Below are 19,416 nucleotides of genomic sequence, written 5' to 3'. Positions count from 1 at the left end.
AACTAATTGCAATATAACATTTATTTTTAAATATTCTACTGACAACAAATCTCCGTAAGAACTCTTTCAGTTTTGAAAGAATCACCGTCAGCTACTCCTGTTACTAGGAGTGAACACCAATCGCCTATGCTGGTCCGACCATTTCGATGCCATGTCCAAGAAAGCTTACCTAACCTCTACTTCCTCAGGGTGCTAAAGAAATTTGGCATGTCCTGACGACCACTAACGACTTTTACTGATGCACCATAGAAAGCATCCTATCTGGATGCATAAGTTTGTTTTGTTATAGAAACTGCTCTGAAAGTGACCTCAAGAAACTGTAGAGTGTTGCGGACGCCACTCAGCACATCACAAGAAACAGCCTCCCCTCTATGAACTTTATCTGCCTCGGTAAAACAGCCAGCATAATCAAAGACCCCGTCCACCCTGGACACTCTCTTCCCCCCTCCCACCCCTATTGTGCTGAGTACACAAAAGCACAAACCACCAGGCTCAAAGACAGCTTCTGTCCTGCTGTCTTTGTAAGACTATTAAATGGTGCCCTAATATGGCAAGATGGGCTCACAAAATACCTTGTTGTGAACTTGTACTTTATTGTTTACCTGCACTGTACTTTCTCAGTAGCTGTTACACTTCATTAAGCATTGTTACTGTTTTAGCTTGTTCTACCCCAATGCACCATATAATGATTTGATCTGTATGAACAGCATGCAAGACGAGCTTCTCAAAGTATCTCAGTACATGTGACAATAATAAACCAATTCCAGTCCCGAAAGTAAAGATAAATGTGGCCAGCTAGTTCAGTGCAGTACTCACCATTCTTCCGTTCATTCAAAGGAGGTAGGCGTGGATTTGTCTGCAGTGTAAGCTCTTGGAACTCGTGGGCGACCATTTCACTTCGCGGGCTTGGAGTTATTAAGCTCTGTAGGACTGAGTCTTCCAATTCAGATACTTGTATGTTATCCATCACACTCAGTAAGATGGTTGGAGTCGTCTGTTGATCCATAATGATGTTAAGTTCAACTAGAAATAAAGTTAGGAAAAAAATCCATTCACTTTTTTTTAAAAAAGCATTAATGACAACAAAATATTTGCACAAGCTTTGCAGTGTTTCTGTATACTTTATTTGAAAATTTTCTGGCACAACTCCTTGAAACACCTATGCATTTTCTCAAAAGTGTGAAATATGCAGCACATTGCAAGTGGTTACTGGCAATAATTGCAACAAAAGGTTGATGTAATTAGCACACAATTCAAAAAGGGGTATATCATACAGATATTAATATGTAAAGGGTATCATCTTTCCTTTTTATGATTCCTCATCTTGAAATTGGAAGTGTTAACTAATCATGATCAATTACATATGACAAAAGGTCTATCTCATTCCCCAGCCCACCAAGCCATAATAAGGCATTCAACACCTGGCCAACCCACTCCCTTCACCCAGTCAGGTTGATTGAGAACATAGAAGCACTATTTCCCACCTCCTGCCCATCTCACCCTTCTGCTCATTTCCCTGCCCTCCGGATTCCTTCATTTCTACGGCAACTAAATCTTAGTGTTGATCTGTTTTGCATGGGTGAGCATGGAAATTTGCATTGTTACCAAGCCTCTGTAAGGCACATAAGTGAGTTTTAATGTCTCACAGCATACAAACCATACCAGAGTGAGGATGTACCTATTTTGAATCTTTTAGTGACTTTAATTTAGGGTTAAGTATCAACCTTAGCACAAACTTAGTTCATTAAAAATAGGTGTGATCTAATTCCAATATAAGGGTTTCATATTATTCAACAATGAACCTCAAAACAAAGTCCCAATTACACAATAGGAAATGGATTTTAAAAAATTATTTATTAAATAACTTTCCATAGAAACAATTGAAAACTAGCCGATCCATTTCTTTTTTCAGTTCCATAGAAAGGAATCACAGAATACTAATGAGACACCTCAGAATGGGAGGAAGGATGATGGTCTAGTTCAGGGGTGTCAAACTACCGGCCCGCGAAGGGGTCCAATCCGACCCGCGGGATGATTTGGGGGAAAAAGAAGCATATTCACGACCATTTATTATGTATCTGTACGGCAGCCGCTCTCTCTCCCACCGCTGTCTGTACTGCCTGCTGCACCAGCAGCTTGTTGTGTGTACTTAGAAAACAATAGGCGGCAGTTAACCACCCGCTGTGCATAAGCACCTACCACCCTTCACTGAAGACCACTAGGGCCCCACTTACATCGTCAGACACAGTATAAATACACAGAGTACTTAGGTAATTAACACCTGTAGCAAGGCCAAGACTGTTTGCTGCTGTGGTTCAAAATGCTTTCCAAGAAAAGAAAAGTTGACATCAAAGGTCGGATATTCAACGACAATTGGAAAGATCGTTTTTTTCTTCTGAGGTCAACAGCAAACCTGTGTGTCTGATATGCTCACAACAAGTAGCTGTGGCAAAAGAGTACAATATCAAACGACACTATGAGACGTCACACAGAGAAAAATATGACAAGTACGCAAGACGACTCGGAACGCAAAATGTAAACGAGCTTGAAGAAGCTCTGAGAAAACAACAATCAGTGTTCACCAGAAGTCGAGTGACTCATGATGGAGCTGTCAAGGCCAGCTATATTATTGCCAACAAAATAGCTGCTGCGTCAAAGCCATACTCGGAGGGGGAATTCATCAAAGCATGCATGCTGACGGCGGCTCAGCTGGTGTGCCCTGAGAAGAGACAAACTTTTGGTAATATCAGCTTGTCAAGAAATACTTTGGCAGAGAGAATCGAGGACCTTGCAGGAGATTTGAACAGTCAACTAAAAGACAAAGTGAAGTCATTTATTGCCTTCTCTATTGTAATTGATGAGAGCACCGATACGACTGATGTAGCTCAATTGCGAATATTCATTCGTGGTGTTGATGCATCTTTGACTGTCTCCGAGGAGTTTGTGGAGATGGTGCCCATGACAAACACACACCACAGCTCTTCCTCAAACTACACAAGCCAGTTTTCATTATGTCTTCATTGTAGCATTGCTTTTATTCCAAAGCAAGAGTAAGAAAATCTTGCTACCCTACACCATTTTGCTGAGACCAAACTAGAAGTACTGCACACACTATTCTGGTCTCTTCATTTAACAATGTACTTTCTTTATAATTAGTACGTGAAGATTCAATAGGTAAATTCCTGGAATGTGTGGGTTGACTTGAGGGAGAAAGTGGAACAGAACGAGCTCATTTTAATCTGGGTTGAGAATAATCACCTTACTGTAACATATAAAGCCCCAAGTGGAACAACCACTGCAAAGATGCTGCCCCTGGAGGAATCAAGAATGAGGGCACTGTCTCAGGATAAGGGCTTGACCTGTTCAAAGACAGAAAATGTTAGAAACACTCAGGCTCTGTGTAATGAAAAATAAGTTAACGTTTCAGATTGAAGAGTGAAAAAATATTTTCCACCTTGTGTTAATTCTGTATATCCTTCAAATGGATACTGCCTCATCTGCTAAGTGTTTCCAGCACTTTTTGTTTTTATTTCCAGGTTAGGGTTTAGGGACAGGGATGTCGGTGTATTAGAGGCCAGATTAGGGTTTCAGGATGTGATGAAGTTAGAGGTCAGGTCAGACTCGAAACCACCACTTCTCATTCAAACGCAAACAACAGGAATTCTGCAGATGCTGGAAATTCAAGCAACACACATCAAAGTTGCTGGTGAACGCAGCAGGCCAGGCAGCATCTGTAGGAAGAGGTGCAGTCGACGTTTCAGGCCGAGACCCTTCGTCAGGACTAACTGAAGGAAGAGTGAGTAAGGGATTTGAAAGTTGGAGGGGGAGGGGGAGATCCAAAATGATAGGAGAAGACAGGAGGGGGAGGGATGGAGCCAAGAGCTGGACAGGTGATAGGCAAAAGGGATACAAGAGGATCATGGGACAGGAGGTCCGGGAAGAAAGACAAGGGTGGGGGGGGGAACCCAGAGGGTGGGCAAGGGGTATATTCAGAGGGACAGAGGGAGAAAAAGGAGAGTGAGAGAAAGAATGTGTGTATAAAAATAAGTAACAGATGGGGTACGAGGGGGAGGTGGGGCATTAGCGGAAGTTAGAGAAGTCGATGTTCATGCCATCAGGTTGGAGGCTACCCAGACGGAATATAAGGTGTTGTTCCTCCAACCTGAGTGTGGCTTCATCTTTACAGTAGAGGAGGCCGTGGATAGACATGTCAGAATGGGAATGGGATGTGGAATTAAAATGTGTGGCCACTGGGAGATCCTGCTTTCTCTGGCGGACAGAGTGTAGATGTTCAGCAAAGCGGTCTCCCAGTCTGCGTCGGGTCTCGCCAATATATAAAAGGCCACATCGGGAGTACCGGACGCAGTATATCACCCCAGTCGACTCACAGGTAAAGTGTTGCCTCACCTGGAAGGACTGTTTGGGGCCCTGAATGGTGGTAAGGGAGGAAGTGTAAGGGCATGTGTAGCATTTGTTCCGCTTACACGGATAAGTGCCAGGAGGGAGACCAGTGGGGAGGGATGGGGGGGGATGAATGGACACGGGAGTTGCGTAGGGAAAGATGTGCCTAGTGGTGGGATCCCGTTGGAGGTGGCGGAAGTTACGGAGAATAATATGTTGGACCCGGAGGCTGGTGGGGTAGTAGGTGAGGACCAGGGGAACCCTATTCCTAGTGGGGTGGCGGGAGGATGGAGTACCAGGGGAACCCTATTCCTAGTGGGGTGGCGGGAGGATGGAGTTCCAGGACATGTCTATCCGCGGCCTCCTCTACTGTAAAGATGAAATTCTGACATGTCTATCCACGGCCTCCTCTACTGTAAAGATGAAGCCACACTCAGGTTGGAGGAACAACACCTGATATTCCGTCTGGGTAGCCTCCAACCTGATGGCACGAACATCGACTTCTCTAATTTCCGCTAAGGCCCCACCTCCCCCTCGTACCCCATCTGTTACTTATTTTTATACACACATTCTTTCTCTCACTCTCCTTTTTCTCCGTCTGTCCCTCTGAATATACCTCTTGCCCATCCTCTGGGTCCCCTCCCCCCTTGTCTTTCTTCCCGGACCTCCTGTCCCATGATCCTCTCATATCCCCTTTTGCCTATCACCTGTCCAGCTCTTGGCTCTATCCCTCCCCCTCCTGTCTTCTCCTATCATTTTGGATCTCCCCCTCCCCCTCCAACTTTCAAATCCCTTACTCACTCTTCCTTCAGTTAGTCCTGACGAAGGGTCTCGGCCTGAAACGTCGACTGCACCTCTTCCTACAGATGCTGCCTGGCCTGCTGCGTTCACCAGAAACTTTGATGTGTGTTACTTCTCATTCAAAGACCAGTGACGTGGACAGGTGATGCAAGATATCTGGAGACTAGGCCTCCAGTCTGCGCTCAAAGCACTCAGCGATATGGACATGTGATGCAGGACATATCTGAACGTCAGGTTGGCAAGCGCTATAGATGAAGACCAGCGAAGATGACATCTGGTGGTCTACTGCATCAGTGAGACCGCCCCAGGACAGTGGGTCCCAGGAATGGAAGGTCTTGCAAGCAGGAGGCACGAGGCGGGCCAGTGATCTAATAGATACACAAGCTGGCAAGTCCATAGTTCGATGCCTGGAATTCAGGTTCTGTCATCAGCTACCCCTAGGGTCTAAAGCAAAGATTGAAGTCCACAAGTCGATCAGAAGTTGGACTGTCAAAGCCCTGGGTCTGCGAGTCGGAGAGTCCACTGGGGAAGTTAAGAGTCTCATTGTCTGACAATCCATGAGTCCACTGGAGACCCAGAGGCCTTCCTTGGGGTTTGGAGGACTGTCTGTGTACCTAAGTGGATTTGTGGCTGGGTGGGAGGGAGCCCAAAGATTTTGTTTTGCTGTGTTCTGTGATGTTCTACTGAGCATTGTGGGCATGCTATGTTAGCGCTGGAATGTTATGCAACACTTGTGAGCTGTCCCCAGCACATCCATAGGTTGTGTTGGTTCACAGCGTTTTAAACCAGTCAACCAGATCATGATGGCTAATCAATATCCATTTGGACCCCAGAGGAGTATATATGGTGGGATACTGAGGAGACAACACCCTCAAATGTGCACTGATGGTGGCTTCTCGATTGGAGCCAAAATGTCTACAAACATTTTGTCAAACTCGGCAATCAACCAAACTTCAACCAAATGACAGATTTCACTCTGGTTTGAGACATATGTGATAACTAAATTAATCAAAATATGAAATATGTATCATTTCTCAGAGGATAGTGAATCTTCAAAATTCTCCAACCCAAGTGGCAAAGTGCTGAGTGATCTACTGCCAAGCTAGTCTTGCAAACTAAATGGAATGTTAGTTATTGGTATGGAGCCGGAAAATAATATTGAGGTCAAAGATCAGATCAGTAATTATTGAGTGCCAAAGCAGGTTCAAGGAAGCAAATGCTATTCATGTTATAGTCTTAGGCTACGGCCACACTACACTGGATAATTTTGAAAACGCCGGTCTCGCATAAAAACGATAGGCGTCCAAACCGGGCATTTTTGAAAATACCTCCGTCCACATTAAAACAGGTATTTGGGCAAATCTCCTCTTACTGGGCATGCGCAGGACACATCTACAGAAAACAAGCGAAGAGAAAATGGTATACTTGGTGGTGTTTGTCCAGTTACAGACTAGAAAAACTTAAAAGGAAGTTGCCAAACAATGGACAGCTGTTGGCTCTCGCGCAGGAGGACTTAAAACTAAAAAAAACCATTACTAGAGTGTATGGAGGCAATCGACAGGGAGTTCATGGACAGTGTGACCCAGCTGACAATAAGCATTGTAAAAGCTGACTAACTCTGTTGCAGAGGGATTTGCAATGATGAGGAATATGATGGCTTCCTCACCCCCCCCCCCACCCAGTACTTTTCACCGCCACAATACCAGCCTCACAGCCACTACAATAGCTACATATATGGACACACAGACCTCCAGGTGGCCCCACCAACCACTTCCCCACTCCCACAGATGGGTCACCCCAGAAACATTTCCTACAGCAATAGTCTCTTCACCGACGAAAGGGACAACAGGTTTTTTTTAAAACCTCCAGTTACCCCGTACACACTACAACGCCCAACCTGCGTTTTCAGATTTAAACATTCTGGAGAGCGTTTTAGAAAAGCTCCGTTTTCGGGGGAGGAAAGCGCTGTTTCAGCGTGGACGGAGGGTCAAAACGAAGAGAAAAAGCTTCAGTTACGGATTTATCCGGTCTAGTGTGGCCGTAGCCTTAGAAGCTGTTAGATAGATACACGAATATAAAGGAAATGGAAGGATGTGGTTAATGTAGAGGTAGAAGACAAAAACTTTAATTCAACACCGTGTTCTGTGTAGACATTGCGAGTTGAAGGGCCTGTTCTTGTGCTCTACTCCACTACTTTTTAATGTCTTATTTTCAAAATTATTCTTCATTTCTGAGGTATAATAGCAATTAACTACAACAGCAAAATATTAAACTATAATGTTGGAAAAGTGAAGCAGACAACAAAATAATTTATGCAGAAAATTAAGCAATAATAGCATTCAAACTTCTTGGAGCAGTGAATACAGACCCTTCTTCTAAAATAACTGCAGGTAGACATCCAATTATCATGTTTGTTATTCTGACTCACTAAATAGTAACTACCAAATCCAATTTCCAATCTAGTTATTTTCCATGGAACTGAAGGATCATTTACAGCTTTCACTCATTTCTATCTATTCTTTCTCTCCTTTACTTCAATTCCCTTTCACTTACTTGGTTATATTTTGCAGTGTCATACTTCCATGCAGTCACATTTATTAATTTCCATTTTTAAGAAGCTGGATTACTTCTATTTAACCTCAAATATTTTTGAGCATTAAAGATACCTTTGGTGATTAATAGATAAATTCAATTCAATGCTGCATCTTGAAAAGGCTCATTTGGCAATGTTAATCAAATGGTTGACTTAAACCATAAATCGAGACTGTGGATTACTCAAAAAGTCAGGTAACATTTGAGGGAAGGCATACAATAGCACTTGAGAAAAGTTAGTTCCAATATTCAGAAACACGACAGATGGTGCATTTCTGTCTTCAAAGATGCTCATGACCTTCTAAGAAATTTCAGACTTTTCTGTTTTCATTTTTAAGCTTCCAGCACTTAGCCAGTAAGAAATACATTCATTTTCACTTTTATAAATATTTGTCTCAATCTTGAAAATCCCAACAACCAATAAAACTAATATGCAGTCGATGTTAAAGGAGGTTTACATAGCCTAATTGGCCACTGTTATTAGATCGTAGGACCATAGGAGCAGAATTAGGCCACTTGGCCTATTGAGTCTGCTCTGCTATTCAATCATGCCTGCAACTTCATTTTCCTGCCTTCTCCCTGTAACCTTTGATGCCCTGACTAAACAAGAACTTATCAAACTCCACTTTAAATATACTCAATGACTTGGCCTCCACAGCCATCTCTGGCAATGAATTCCAGAGGTTCATCACTATCTAGTTAAAGAAATTCCAGATCACCTCTGTTCTAAATAGACATCCCTCTATTCTGAGGCGGTGCTGTGTCCTAGACTCATCCACTATATAAAAAATCCTCTCCACATCCACTCTACCTAGACCATTGAGCTTGCCTCTCATTAGCAGCAGCAGTTCAATGCGATACATAATCAAGCAGAGAGAGAAAAAAAATAATAAACAAGTAAATCAATTATGTATATTGAATAGATTTTTTAAAAATGTGCAAAACCAGAAATACTGTATACTTTTTAAAAAGTGAGGTAGTTTCCAAAGCTTCAATGTCTATTTAGGAATCAGATGGCAGAGGGGAAGAAGCTGTTCCTGAATCGCTGAGTGTGTGCCTTCAGGTTTCTGTATCTCCTACCTGATGGTGACAGTGAAAAAAGTGCATGCCCTGGCTGCTGGAGGTCTTTAATAAAGGACGCTGCCTTTCTGAGACACTGCTTCCTAAGGATGTCCTGGGTACGTTGTAGGCTAGTGCCCAAGATGGAGCTGACTAGATTTACAACCTTCTGCAGCTTCTTTCAGTCCTGTGTAGTAGCCCCTCCATACCAGACAGTGATGCAGCCTGTCAGAATGCTGTCCATGGTACAACTATAGAAGTTTCTGAGTGTATTTGTTCAGATGCCAAATCTCTTCAAACTCCTAATAAAATATAGCTGCCATCTTGCCTTCTTTATAACTACATCGATATGTTGGGACCAGGTTAGATCCTCAGACATCTTGACACCCAGGAACTCTCCACTTCTGATCCCTCTATGAGGGTTGGTATGTGTTCCTTCGTCTTAACCTTCCTGAAGTCCACAATCAGCTCTTTCGTCTTACTGACGTTGAATGCCAGGTTGTTGCTGTGGCACCACTCCACTAGTTGGCATATCTCACTCCTGTACGCCCTCTCATCACCACCCGAGATTCTACCAACAATGGTTGTATTGTCGGCAATTTATAGATGGTACTTGAGCTAGCCACACAGTCATGTGTATACAGAAAGTAGAGCAGTGGGCTAAGCACACACCCCTGAGGTGCACCAGTGTTGACTGTCAGTGAAGAGGATATGTTATCACCAATCCACACAGATTGTGGTCTTCTGGTTAGGAAGTCAAGGATCCAATTGCACAGGGAGGTACAGAGACACAGGTTCTGCAACTTTTCAATCAGGATTGTGGGAATGATGGTATTAAATGCTGAGCTATAGTCAAGGAACAGCATCCTGACGCAGGTGTTTGTGTTATCCAGGTGGACTAAAGCCCTGTGGAGAGCCATTGAGATTGCATCTGCCATTGACCTATTATGGCAATAGGCAAATAGCAATGGATCCAGGTCATTGCTGAGGCAGGAGTTCAGTTTAATCATGACCAACCTCTCAAAGCAATTCATCACAAGGACTCGCAAATCACTTTGCACCTTTGATTTTGAATTCTCTCTCCATTGAGAAAATAGTCTACATCTTTATTCCTTCTACCAAAGTGCATGATCATACACTTCCCTACACTATATTCCATCTGCCACTTCTTTGCCTATTTTCCCAATCTGCTACCTGCCCCTCCACCTATCTTTGTATCATCTGCAAAATGACCATCAGGCCATTAACTCTCTCATCCAAATCGTTGACATATAACATGAAATGAAGCAGTCCCAATACCAACCCCTGCAGAATACCACTAGTCACTTGCACCAACACAAATAGACCCCCTTAATTCTCACGCTTTGTCTTCTGCCAGTCAGCCAATTTCTATCCACGCTAGTATCTATCCTACAATACTCTGGGCTCTTATCTTGTTAAACAGCCTCATGCACGGCATTTTGTCAAATGCCTTCTGAAAATCCAAGTAAGCAACACCCACAGACTCTTTGTCTATCTTGCCTATCATTACTTCAAAGAATTGCAACAGATTTGTCAGGCAAGATTTGCCCCTAAGGAAACCATGCTGACTTTGGCCTATTTTATTAAGTGTCTCCAAGTGCCCTGAAATTATTTCCTTTATAATGGACTCCAACATCTTCCCAACCAATGAAGCCAGGATAACTGGCCTATAATTTCCTTCTGCCTACTCCTTCTTAAAAAGTGAGGTGACACTTGCAATTTTCCAATTCTTAGGAACCATGTCAGACCTGTAAGATCATACTGATGCCTCAATTATCTCTTCAGTGACCTTTTTCAGAACTCTGGAGTATAGTCCATCTGGTCAAGCTGACTAATCTACTTTCAGACCTTTCAGCTTTCCAAGCACCATCTCCTTAGTAATAGCAAATACACTCACCTCTACCACCTGACACTTCAATTTCTGGTATACTGCTAATGTCTTCCATAGTGCTGAGCAAAAATCCTTATGCAGTTCGCCCACCATTACTACCTCTCCAGTGTCATTTTCCAGCGGTTTGATATCCATTCTCGCCTCTTCTTTATTCTTTATATATCTGAAAAAACTTTTGACATCCTCTTTTTATATTATTGGCTAGCTTACCTTCATATTTAATCTTCTCACCTGATGACCTTTTTAATTGTCTGGATGGTTTTGAAAAGTTTCTCAGTCCTCTAACTTCCCACTAATTTTTACTTTATTATATACCTTGGCATTTACGCTGTCTTTGATTTCCCCTGTCAGCCATGGTTGATTCATCCTCCCTTTAGAATACTTGTTCATCTTTGAGATGTATCTATCCTGTACCTTCTGAATTGCCCCCAGAAACTCTAGCCACTGTTGTACTGCCATCATTCCTAATACTGTTCCCTTCCAATCAACCCGGCCAGTTCCTCTCTTAATGAATTGAATTGACATTATTTCTTACATGCTTCACAAACATCAGGAGTAAAAGTCTTTATGTTACATCTCCATCTAAATGTGCCATGTGCAATCACAGTAATTTATAATAAATAGAACAGTCAATGTAAAATAGACTACACTCAACTCAATGTGAGTTCATCAGTCTGATGACCTGGTGGAAGAAGCTGTCCTGAAGCTGTTGGTCCTGGCTTTTATGCTGCAGTACTGCTTCCCAGATGGCAGCAGCTCGAATAGATTGTGGTTGGGGAGACTTGGGTCCCCAGTGATCCTTCAGCCTTTTTTACATATCTATCCTTGTAATTGTCCTGAATCATGGGAAGTTCACGACTACAGATGCGCTGGCCTATCTGCACCACTCTCTGCAGGGTCCTGTGATTAAGGGAGGTACAGTTCCCATACCAGACAGAAATGCAGCCAGTCAGGATACTCAGTTGTGCCCCTGTAGAAAGTTCTTTGGATTTGGGGGCCCATACCAAACTTCCTCAACCGTCTGAGGTGAAAGAGGTGGTGTTGTGCCTTTTTCACCACACAGCTGGTGTGTACAGACTATGTGAGATCCTCAGTGGTGAGGATGCTGAGGAACTTGAAGCTGTTTACTCTCTCAACTCCTGATCCATTGATGTCAATAGGAGTTAGCCCATCTCCATTCCTCCTGTAATCCACAACCAGCTCCTTTGTTTTTGCGACATTGAGGGAGCAATTGCTTCCTTGACACCACTGTAAATCCCTTACTCCACTTTAATACTGATAGACCTGACTTTATCTTCTCCCTCACAAATTGCAGGGTGAATCCTATCATATTATGATCCTTTACTTTAAACTCCCTAATCAAATCTGGTTAATTATACAACACCCAATCTAGCCTTTTCCCCTAATGGGCTCAAACACAAGCTGCTCTAAAAAGCCATCTCGTAGGCATTCTACAATTTCCCTCTCTTGGGATCCAACGACCAATCTTATTTTCCCTTTCTACCTGTATATTGAAGCTCCCATGACTATTGTAACATTGACCTTATTACATGCCTTTTCTATCTCACATTGTAATTTATAACCCACATCCTAACTAACATTCTTGCACTTGTACATAACTCCCATTTGGGATTTTTACCATTGCAGTTTCTTAAAATGATACACAGAAAGATTCTACATCTTTCGATCCTATGCCTAAGGGCTTGATTACATTTTTACCAACAGAGCCATCCCACCTCCTCTACCTACCTGCCTGTCCTTTTGATACAAGGTGTGTTCTTTGATGTTAAGCTCCCAACTAGGATCTTCATTCAGTCACGACTCAGTGATGTCCACAATGTCCTACATGCCAATCTCCAGCCATGCTACAAGATTATCTACTTTATTTCATATACTGCATGCACTCAAATATAACACCTTCATTCTTGTATTCATTGTTCTTTTCGATTTTGCCCCAGGTTACATTTTAACTCAAGGCTGATATATACTTCTGCGTCAATGCGTCGCCGCAAACCCTACGCAAGAGCTTGCGTTGCTGAGACACACATCTCTCCCAAAATGTAACCGCGCGTCGCGGCAACGCAGACTGCAGCAGCTGTGATTGGTCCGCTTGATAACATCGCACGTCATCCTACGCTGCAATAGCTTCCCATTGGGCGACTGAAGGGCAGGGAAGGAACTCTGGCTGCAATGCTTTCTATAAAGCTTTACAGACTTCCAAAATTATGGAGTACACATTTCACACGAAAAAAGACGCTCGCGTCTTGTTTACCCCAAGACTACCATGAAGTCTTGCGCGGGCAGGTGAGTGTGCATCCCTGACGTGCGCGAATTGCCGAGCGACGCAGACACACCAACACACAAGTATAAATGCTCACAACGCGCGTAGGCCACTTGCGTAGGTTACAGCCTCAGTTAATGCAGGAGTATAAACCAGGCATCCCACTGACTGCAATTTTGCCCTATTATCTGCCTGTCCTACCTCACTGTCTCACTACACAATGGATCAAGTTGTAAACAAATTGCCCCATCCTCTGCCCTATCGTTCCGGTTCCCATCCCCCTGTCAAATTAGTTTAAACCCTCCCTAACAGCTCTAGCAAATATATCGCCACAAGCCTATTGGTTCCTCTTAGATTCAGGTACAACCCATCCTTTCTGTACAGGTCAAACCTCCCCCAGAAGGAGATCCCAATGATTCAGAAATCTGAAACCCTGCCCCCTGCACCACTTCCTCAGCTACTCTTTCATCTGTACTATCATCCTATTCCTGCCCTACCTAGCACATGGTACTGGGAGTAATCCGAAGATTACAACCTTGGAGGTCCTGCTCTTTAGCCTCTCCTCTATACTCACTGCGCAGGACTTCTTCCCCTTTTCTACCTACATCACTGGTGCCAATGTACACCACAACCCCTGACTTCTCGCGCTCTCTCGAGAATTTTACTCGGCTGCTCTGAGAGATGCTGGACCCTGGTACCTGGGAGGTAATGCACCATCCTGGTTTCTCTTTCGTGGCCACAGTGCCACTGGCCTGGCTACTACTGCTATGCTCTGATATGTCATTCCGCCAACAGTATCCAAAGGGGTAATACTTGTTGCTGAAGGAATGGCCACAGGAAACTTTGCATTGACTGCTTACTACCATTACTTCTTCAGATGGTCACCTATCTATCTGCACTCTGGGTGTGGCCACCTCAGTAAGTCCCATCTATGAGGTTTTCAACCTCCCGGTTGGTCCTGAGTACATCCAGCTCCAGATCCAGTTACTTAACCCAGTCAGTCAGGAGCTGCAGGTGCAGTCATCAGGAAGACAATTAGGTACCACGAAGTCCTACATCTCACAGGAGGAACATTCACTACCATCCTGTCTACACTTGTTATAACTCTAACATCTCAAGCTCAAGTTCTAGCCTGTGCCTGTTCTCGCCCAAACCTGTTGAGCCAAAATCTGACCACTCTAAAAGTAGCCCATTCCAACAATGGCTGCTCTGCTTGCACCTTACTTTTTTTTTTTATTGGCCCTGCCGAGTCCCAAAAACATTGTGATGAAAGGTTCTGAAAGTCCTGAACTCTTTTAAAATCATGTGCTGCCTCACCAAGGAGCTCCCGCTCATCATGATTACAGCTCGCCGAAAAGTTCCAAAAGGTCTCAGGTTCGTTTTAATCTTCGATTATGTTGATGTTAGTAATCCTTAAGTTGCTAACAATTACATTTCCTAATGAAAAATACCGTTTAGAATATTTATTTTTTTCATCCATTAATTACACTCATCACATCAGACAGCAAGTTGAATAGACGAGCTCTACTAGAAAGATAAAATTGGCAAATAGCTTAAAATTTGCACACAGGCAACTCAGAAGGTGGGCATCTTCAAGCAAGTCACTCGCCTTTGGAATCCCAAAATCCTTTTCAAAAAGGAATGAAGTACAACTCAGGACTGTGGTAGAAACCTGCAATCTAGGTTGAATAAGTAAAATTCCAATGGCAGTCAGAGCTGGATAACACTAGAAATAGTGCAGCATCTAGCAGCTATAGATTGGTACCCAAACTATCACCCTAAACATTCATCCCCTTTATTAGTGATGCATTATGACTGCATCTACAAAATGCATTGCAGTTCCTGGATAAAGCACACTTGTTTTTGAAAATATATAAACTACAAATAAGTTGCAACTTCCCCTGACAACAGCTACAATCAAGTGGTAACTAAGAACCGTGAGCCCTGAAATCTTTGTAACTTACTATGCAGTATTTTGTGTGGTTTATCTTAATCCTGTGATTACACTGCAGAAAACTGCACTGTGTGACATTTAATTAGTTTTTGCTGAGAGACCCAATTTGACCATGTGAAGAATTATCAGAACACTGATCCAAAATAAATTGCTTAATGTCAGTTGGAGAAATTTAATCAAACTTACTAGCAATGAGTGTTGCCAATTCTGATTAAAGTAAAAAATATTTTTAACTCCTGTACTCAAGACTTTTTAAAATGCTGCATAAAGCAGAATTAAATAAAGTGGGAAGTAATTAAATAAGCTTCAGGTTGGAATCTTTTCTGTAAAATAATTTTAGTTTTATGTTGTGATATATTAAATTTTGTAAAATATTAGATGAAAGTCTGAACAATTCCAGGTGACACTTCAACTCTTTGTGAGTCCACAGCATGTAGGGCAGCATCAGTTAGAAACGATGAGTCCACATTTCGGGCCGAAACCCTTCGTCAGGACTGAAGAATGAAAGATGGGGAAGGATTTGAAGAATGCTTGTAGCTTCAGTTGAAAGACCAGTAATTTGAAAGACAAAGGGGTGGGGGAGGGGAAGCATTGACATCATAGCCCCTGAAAACAATGGGTAGTAGAAGAAGGAGGCGGAACTATGAGGGAGCTGGGGGAGGGGGTAGAGTGAAATAGGGATAGAGGAAGGGAGGGGGAGGGAATTACCGGAAGTTGGAGAATTCTATGTTCATACCAAGGGGCTGGAGACTACCTACACGGTATATGAGGTGTTGCTCCTCCAACCTGAGTTTAGCCTCATCATGGCAGTAGAGGAGGCCATGTATGGACATATCTGAATGGGAATGGGAAGCAGAGTTGAAGTGGGTGGCTACCGGGAGATCCTGTCTGTTCTGGCGGATGGAGTGGAGGCGCTCGACGAAGCGGTCCCCCAATCTGCGTCGGGTTCAGATATGTCCATACATGGCCTCTTCTACTGCCATGATGAGGCTAAACTCAGGTTGGAGGAGCAACATTTCATATACCGTCTAGGTAGTCTCCAGCCCCTTGGTATGAACATAGAATTCTCCATCTTCCGGTAATTCCTTCCCCTCCCTTCCTCTATCCCTATTTCACTCTACCCCCTCCCCCAGCTCCCTCATAGTTCCGCCTCCTTCTTCTACTACCCATTGTTTTCAAGGGCTATGACATCAATGCTTCCCCTCCACCACCTCTTTGTCTTTCAAATTACTGGTCTTTCAACTGAAACTACAAGCATTCTTCAAATCCTCCCCCATCTTTCATTCTTCAGTCCTGATGAAGAGTTCTGGCCTGAAACGTCGACTCATCATTTCTAACTGATGCTGCCCGACCTGCTGAGTTCATCCAGCGTACTGAAAGTGTTGCTTTGATCACAGCATCTGCAGATTATTTTGTATTTATGTAAAGTATCAAGGTGTCTGTACAAATTAATCACTGTAGGTTTGTTCAAGCAACACACACACAAAATGCTGAAGGAACTCATCAGGACTGGGGAAAGATAGATGAGGAGTAGATTTAAAAGATGGGGGAAGGGGAGAGAGAAATGCAAGATGATAGGTGAAACCGGGAGGGGGAGGGGCGAAGTAAAGAGCTGGGAAGTTCATTAGTGAAAGATATACAGGACTGCAGAAGGGGGAAATCTAATTGGAGAGGATAGAAGGCCATGGAAGACAGAAAAAGAGGGGGGGGGAGGAACACCAGAGGGAGGAGATGGGCTCTCTCATCTTTATCTCCTTGCCTGTCTATCGCCTCCCTCTGGTGCTCCTCCTGCCCTTTTCTTTCTTCCATGGCCTTCTGTCCTCTCCTGTTAGATTCCCCCTTCTCCAGCCCTGTATCTCCTTCACCAATCAACTTCCCAGCTCTTTACTTCATCCCCCCCTCCCACTTTCACTTATCACCTTGTGTTTCTCCCTCCCCTCCCGCCACCTTTTAAATCTACGACTCAACTTTTTTCTTCAGTCCTACTGAAGGGTCTCGGCCCAAAACGTCGACTGCACTCTTTTCCATAGATGCTGTCTGGCTGCTGAGTTCCTCCAGCATTTTGTGTGTGTTGCTTGGATTTCCAATATCTGCAGATTTTCTCTTGTTTGTGACTGTAGATTTGTTAAATGTTTGCTGATAGCCACAGGATTCTTTCTGGCCTTAGGCACAGTAGCATCAAGATATCTGTCGATGGACACGAGTTGTTTGAATGAAAGAAATCATATTAAATTAATAGCACGAGAACAAAAGATCAAATTGTTTGTCTACCTTTGTGTCTTGCTATGCTTGTGGATTAAACCTCTATTTATTGAGGCATCTTTCACTCGTTTCTTGAGACTTCACCTAGACCAATGGATCGCAACCTAGGGAGAGACCTAGGACAAACCCAGAGTGATTTCGCAAGTTGGAATTCAGAGTTCCCCCAATAGCAGCATCAATTAAGGCCCCCGACAACAGCTACAATCAGATGGTGACCAAGAATTGTGAGCCCTGAAATCTTTGTAACTTACTACGTAGTATTTTGTGGAGTTATTTGTGCTTTCTATTTTATGAAACTAAAGTAGACAAGTTATTTTGTTGTGTTTGTATGCTTATCTCCTGGACAGTCTGGTCTGATCAACCCAGCTCATTACAGTTTTACAATACAACACCATCTATTATTATTTTTCCACAAACATGTTATATTAAGACATAAAACTGGTAGAAGCTTCTTAATCCCAGTCTTGGTTCTTTGCCATATTGGCTTCCAAAACTGAGAAAAGGGCTAATTTTTTGACATAATTAACAAGTCTTTCACTCAATGAGTCCTCTCACAGACTGCAACTACTTTACAGAAAAATACTGTGCCTAAAGTTTAAGAAAATGTTTGCCTGGAGCAGCTGCAACTTTCTTAAAATATTTTAAAATACCAGAATCTCTCTTCAATAGTTCAATACAATGCCCAGTATATTACTTTTTTTTCAACCAGCACAACATTTGATAAAAAAGTAAAGATAGCGTGCAGTCAGACTGTCAGGAATGACAGGCAGGTGATGGGATATAGTCGCAGTCAACAGGGTGATTATCAGTACATTAGGGATGCAAAATCAAAAAGGGTAGCAAATACGGTACTCATGGTGTTGTATCTCAATGCGCAGAGCACAAGAAATAAGATCTTGTTGCACTATTACAGCTTGCATGTTGTGGCCATCACTGAATCGTGGCTGAAGGATGGTTGTAGTTGGGTGCTGGATGTCCAAGGTTAATACATTGTATCGGAGGGATAGGAAGGTAGGCAGAGGGAACGGCGTGGCTCCACTGGTAAAGAATGGCATCAAATCAGTAGAAAAGATGTGACACAGATTTGGAAGATGTTGAATCCTTGTGGGTTGAGTTAAGAAACTGCAAGGGTAAAATGACGTTGATGGCAGTTATATACAGGCCTCCCACAGTGGCTGGGATGTGGATCACAGATTACAACAGGAAACAGAAAAGCCGTGTCAAAAGGGCAATGTTATGACAGTAAGAGAGATTTTAACATGAGGGTTGATTGGGAAAATCAGGTTGGTAATGGCTCTCAAGAGAATGAGTTTGTTGAATGCCTAAGAGATAGCTATTTAGAGCAGTTTGTCATTTAGCTTACTAGGGAATCAGATATACCGGATTGGGTGTTATGTAATGAACTGCAGGCAATTAGTGAGCTTAAGGTAAAAGAACCCTTACAACATGATGGAATTCAACTTTACTTTCTTCCTATCAAATTTCAAGTCTGACATAGCAGTATTTCAGTGGAGTAAGGGAAATTACAGTGGTATGAGAAAGGAGTTGCCCAAAGTAACTTGGAAGGAGCTGTTGGCAGGGATGTCAGCAGAGCAACAATGGTGTGCATTTCCAGGAAAAATGAGGAAGGTGCAGGACATGTGTATTCCAAAAGTGAAGAAATACTCAAATGGCAAAATAGTACAACGTGGCTGACGAGGGAAGTCAAAGCTAATGCAAAAACAAAAGACAGGGCATACAACAAAGCAAAAATTAGTGGGAAGAAAGAGGATTGGGAAGTTTTTAAAAACCTACAGAGAGCAACAAAAAGAATCATTAGAAGGGAAAAGATGAAATATGAAAGCAAGCCAGCAAAGGATATCAAAGTGGATAGTAAAAGCTTTTTCAAATATGTTAAAAAAAAAGCAAGATGAGAGTGGATATAGGACCGCTAGAAAATGAGGGAGGAGAAATAATAATAGGAGGTAAAGAGATGGCAGGTGAACTAAGTGAGTATTTTGCATCAATCTTCACTGTGGAAGTCACTAACAGTGTACCAGATGTTGTAGTGTGTGAAGGAAGAGAAGTGGGTGCAGTTACTATTACAAAGGAAAAGATGCTCAAAAAGCTGAAAGATCTAAAGGTACATAAGTCACCCAGACCAGATGAACTGCA

General features: G+C 42.9%; 1 protein-coding gene across 5 annotated transcripts in view; it reads right to left on the bottom strand.

Annotated features, from left to right (window-relative positions):
* Positions 1–19,416, bottom strand: part of mrtfba (myocardin related transcription factor Ba) — a 248,290-nt gene that overhangs the window by 134,169 nt on the left and 94,705 nt on the right. For all 5 annotated transcript variants that reach the window (XM_063059101.1, XM_063059106.1, XM_063059104.1 and 2 more), the window contains one exon: positions 817–1,023. In XM_063059101.1, coding sequence (XP_062915171.1) covers positions 817–1,006 — 190 coding nt within the window. In that variant the 5' untranslated portion in view covers positions 1,007–1,023. The remainder of the gene's footprint in view (positions 1–816; positions 1,024–19,416) is intronic.

This window comes from Mobula hypostoma, chromosome 9 (genome assembly GCF_963921235.1).
Source record: "Mobula hypostoma chromosome 9, sMobHyp1.1, whole genome shotgun sequence".
NCBI classification, from domain to species: domain Eukaryota; kingdom Metazoa; phylum Chordata; class Chondrichthyes; order Myliobatiformes; family Myliobatidae; genus Mobula; species Mobula hypostoma.
The sequence above is the reverse complement of the archived record's forward strand: the minus strand, read 5'-3'. Positions and strand labels throughout refer to the sequence as shown.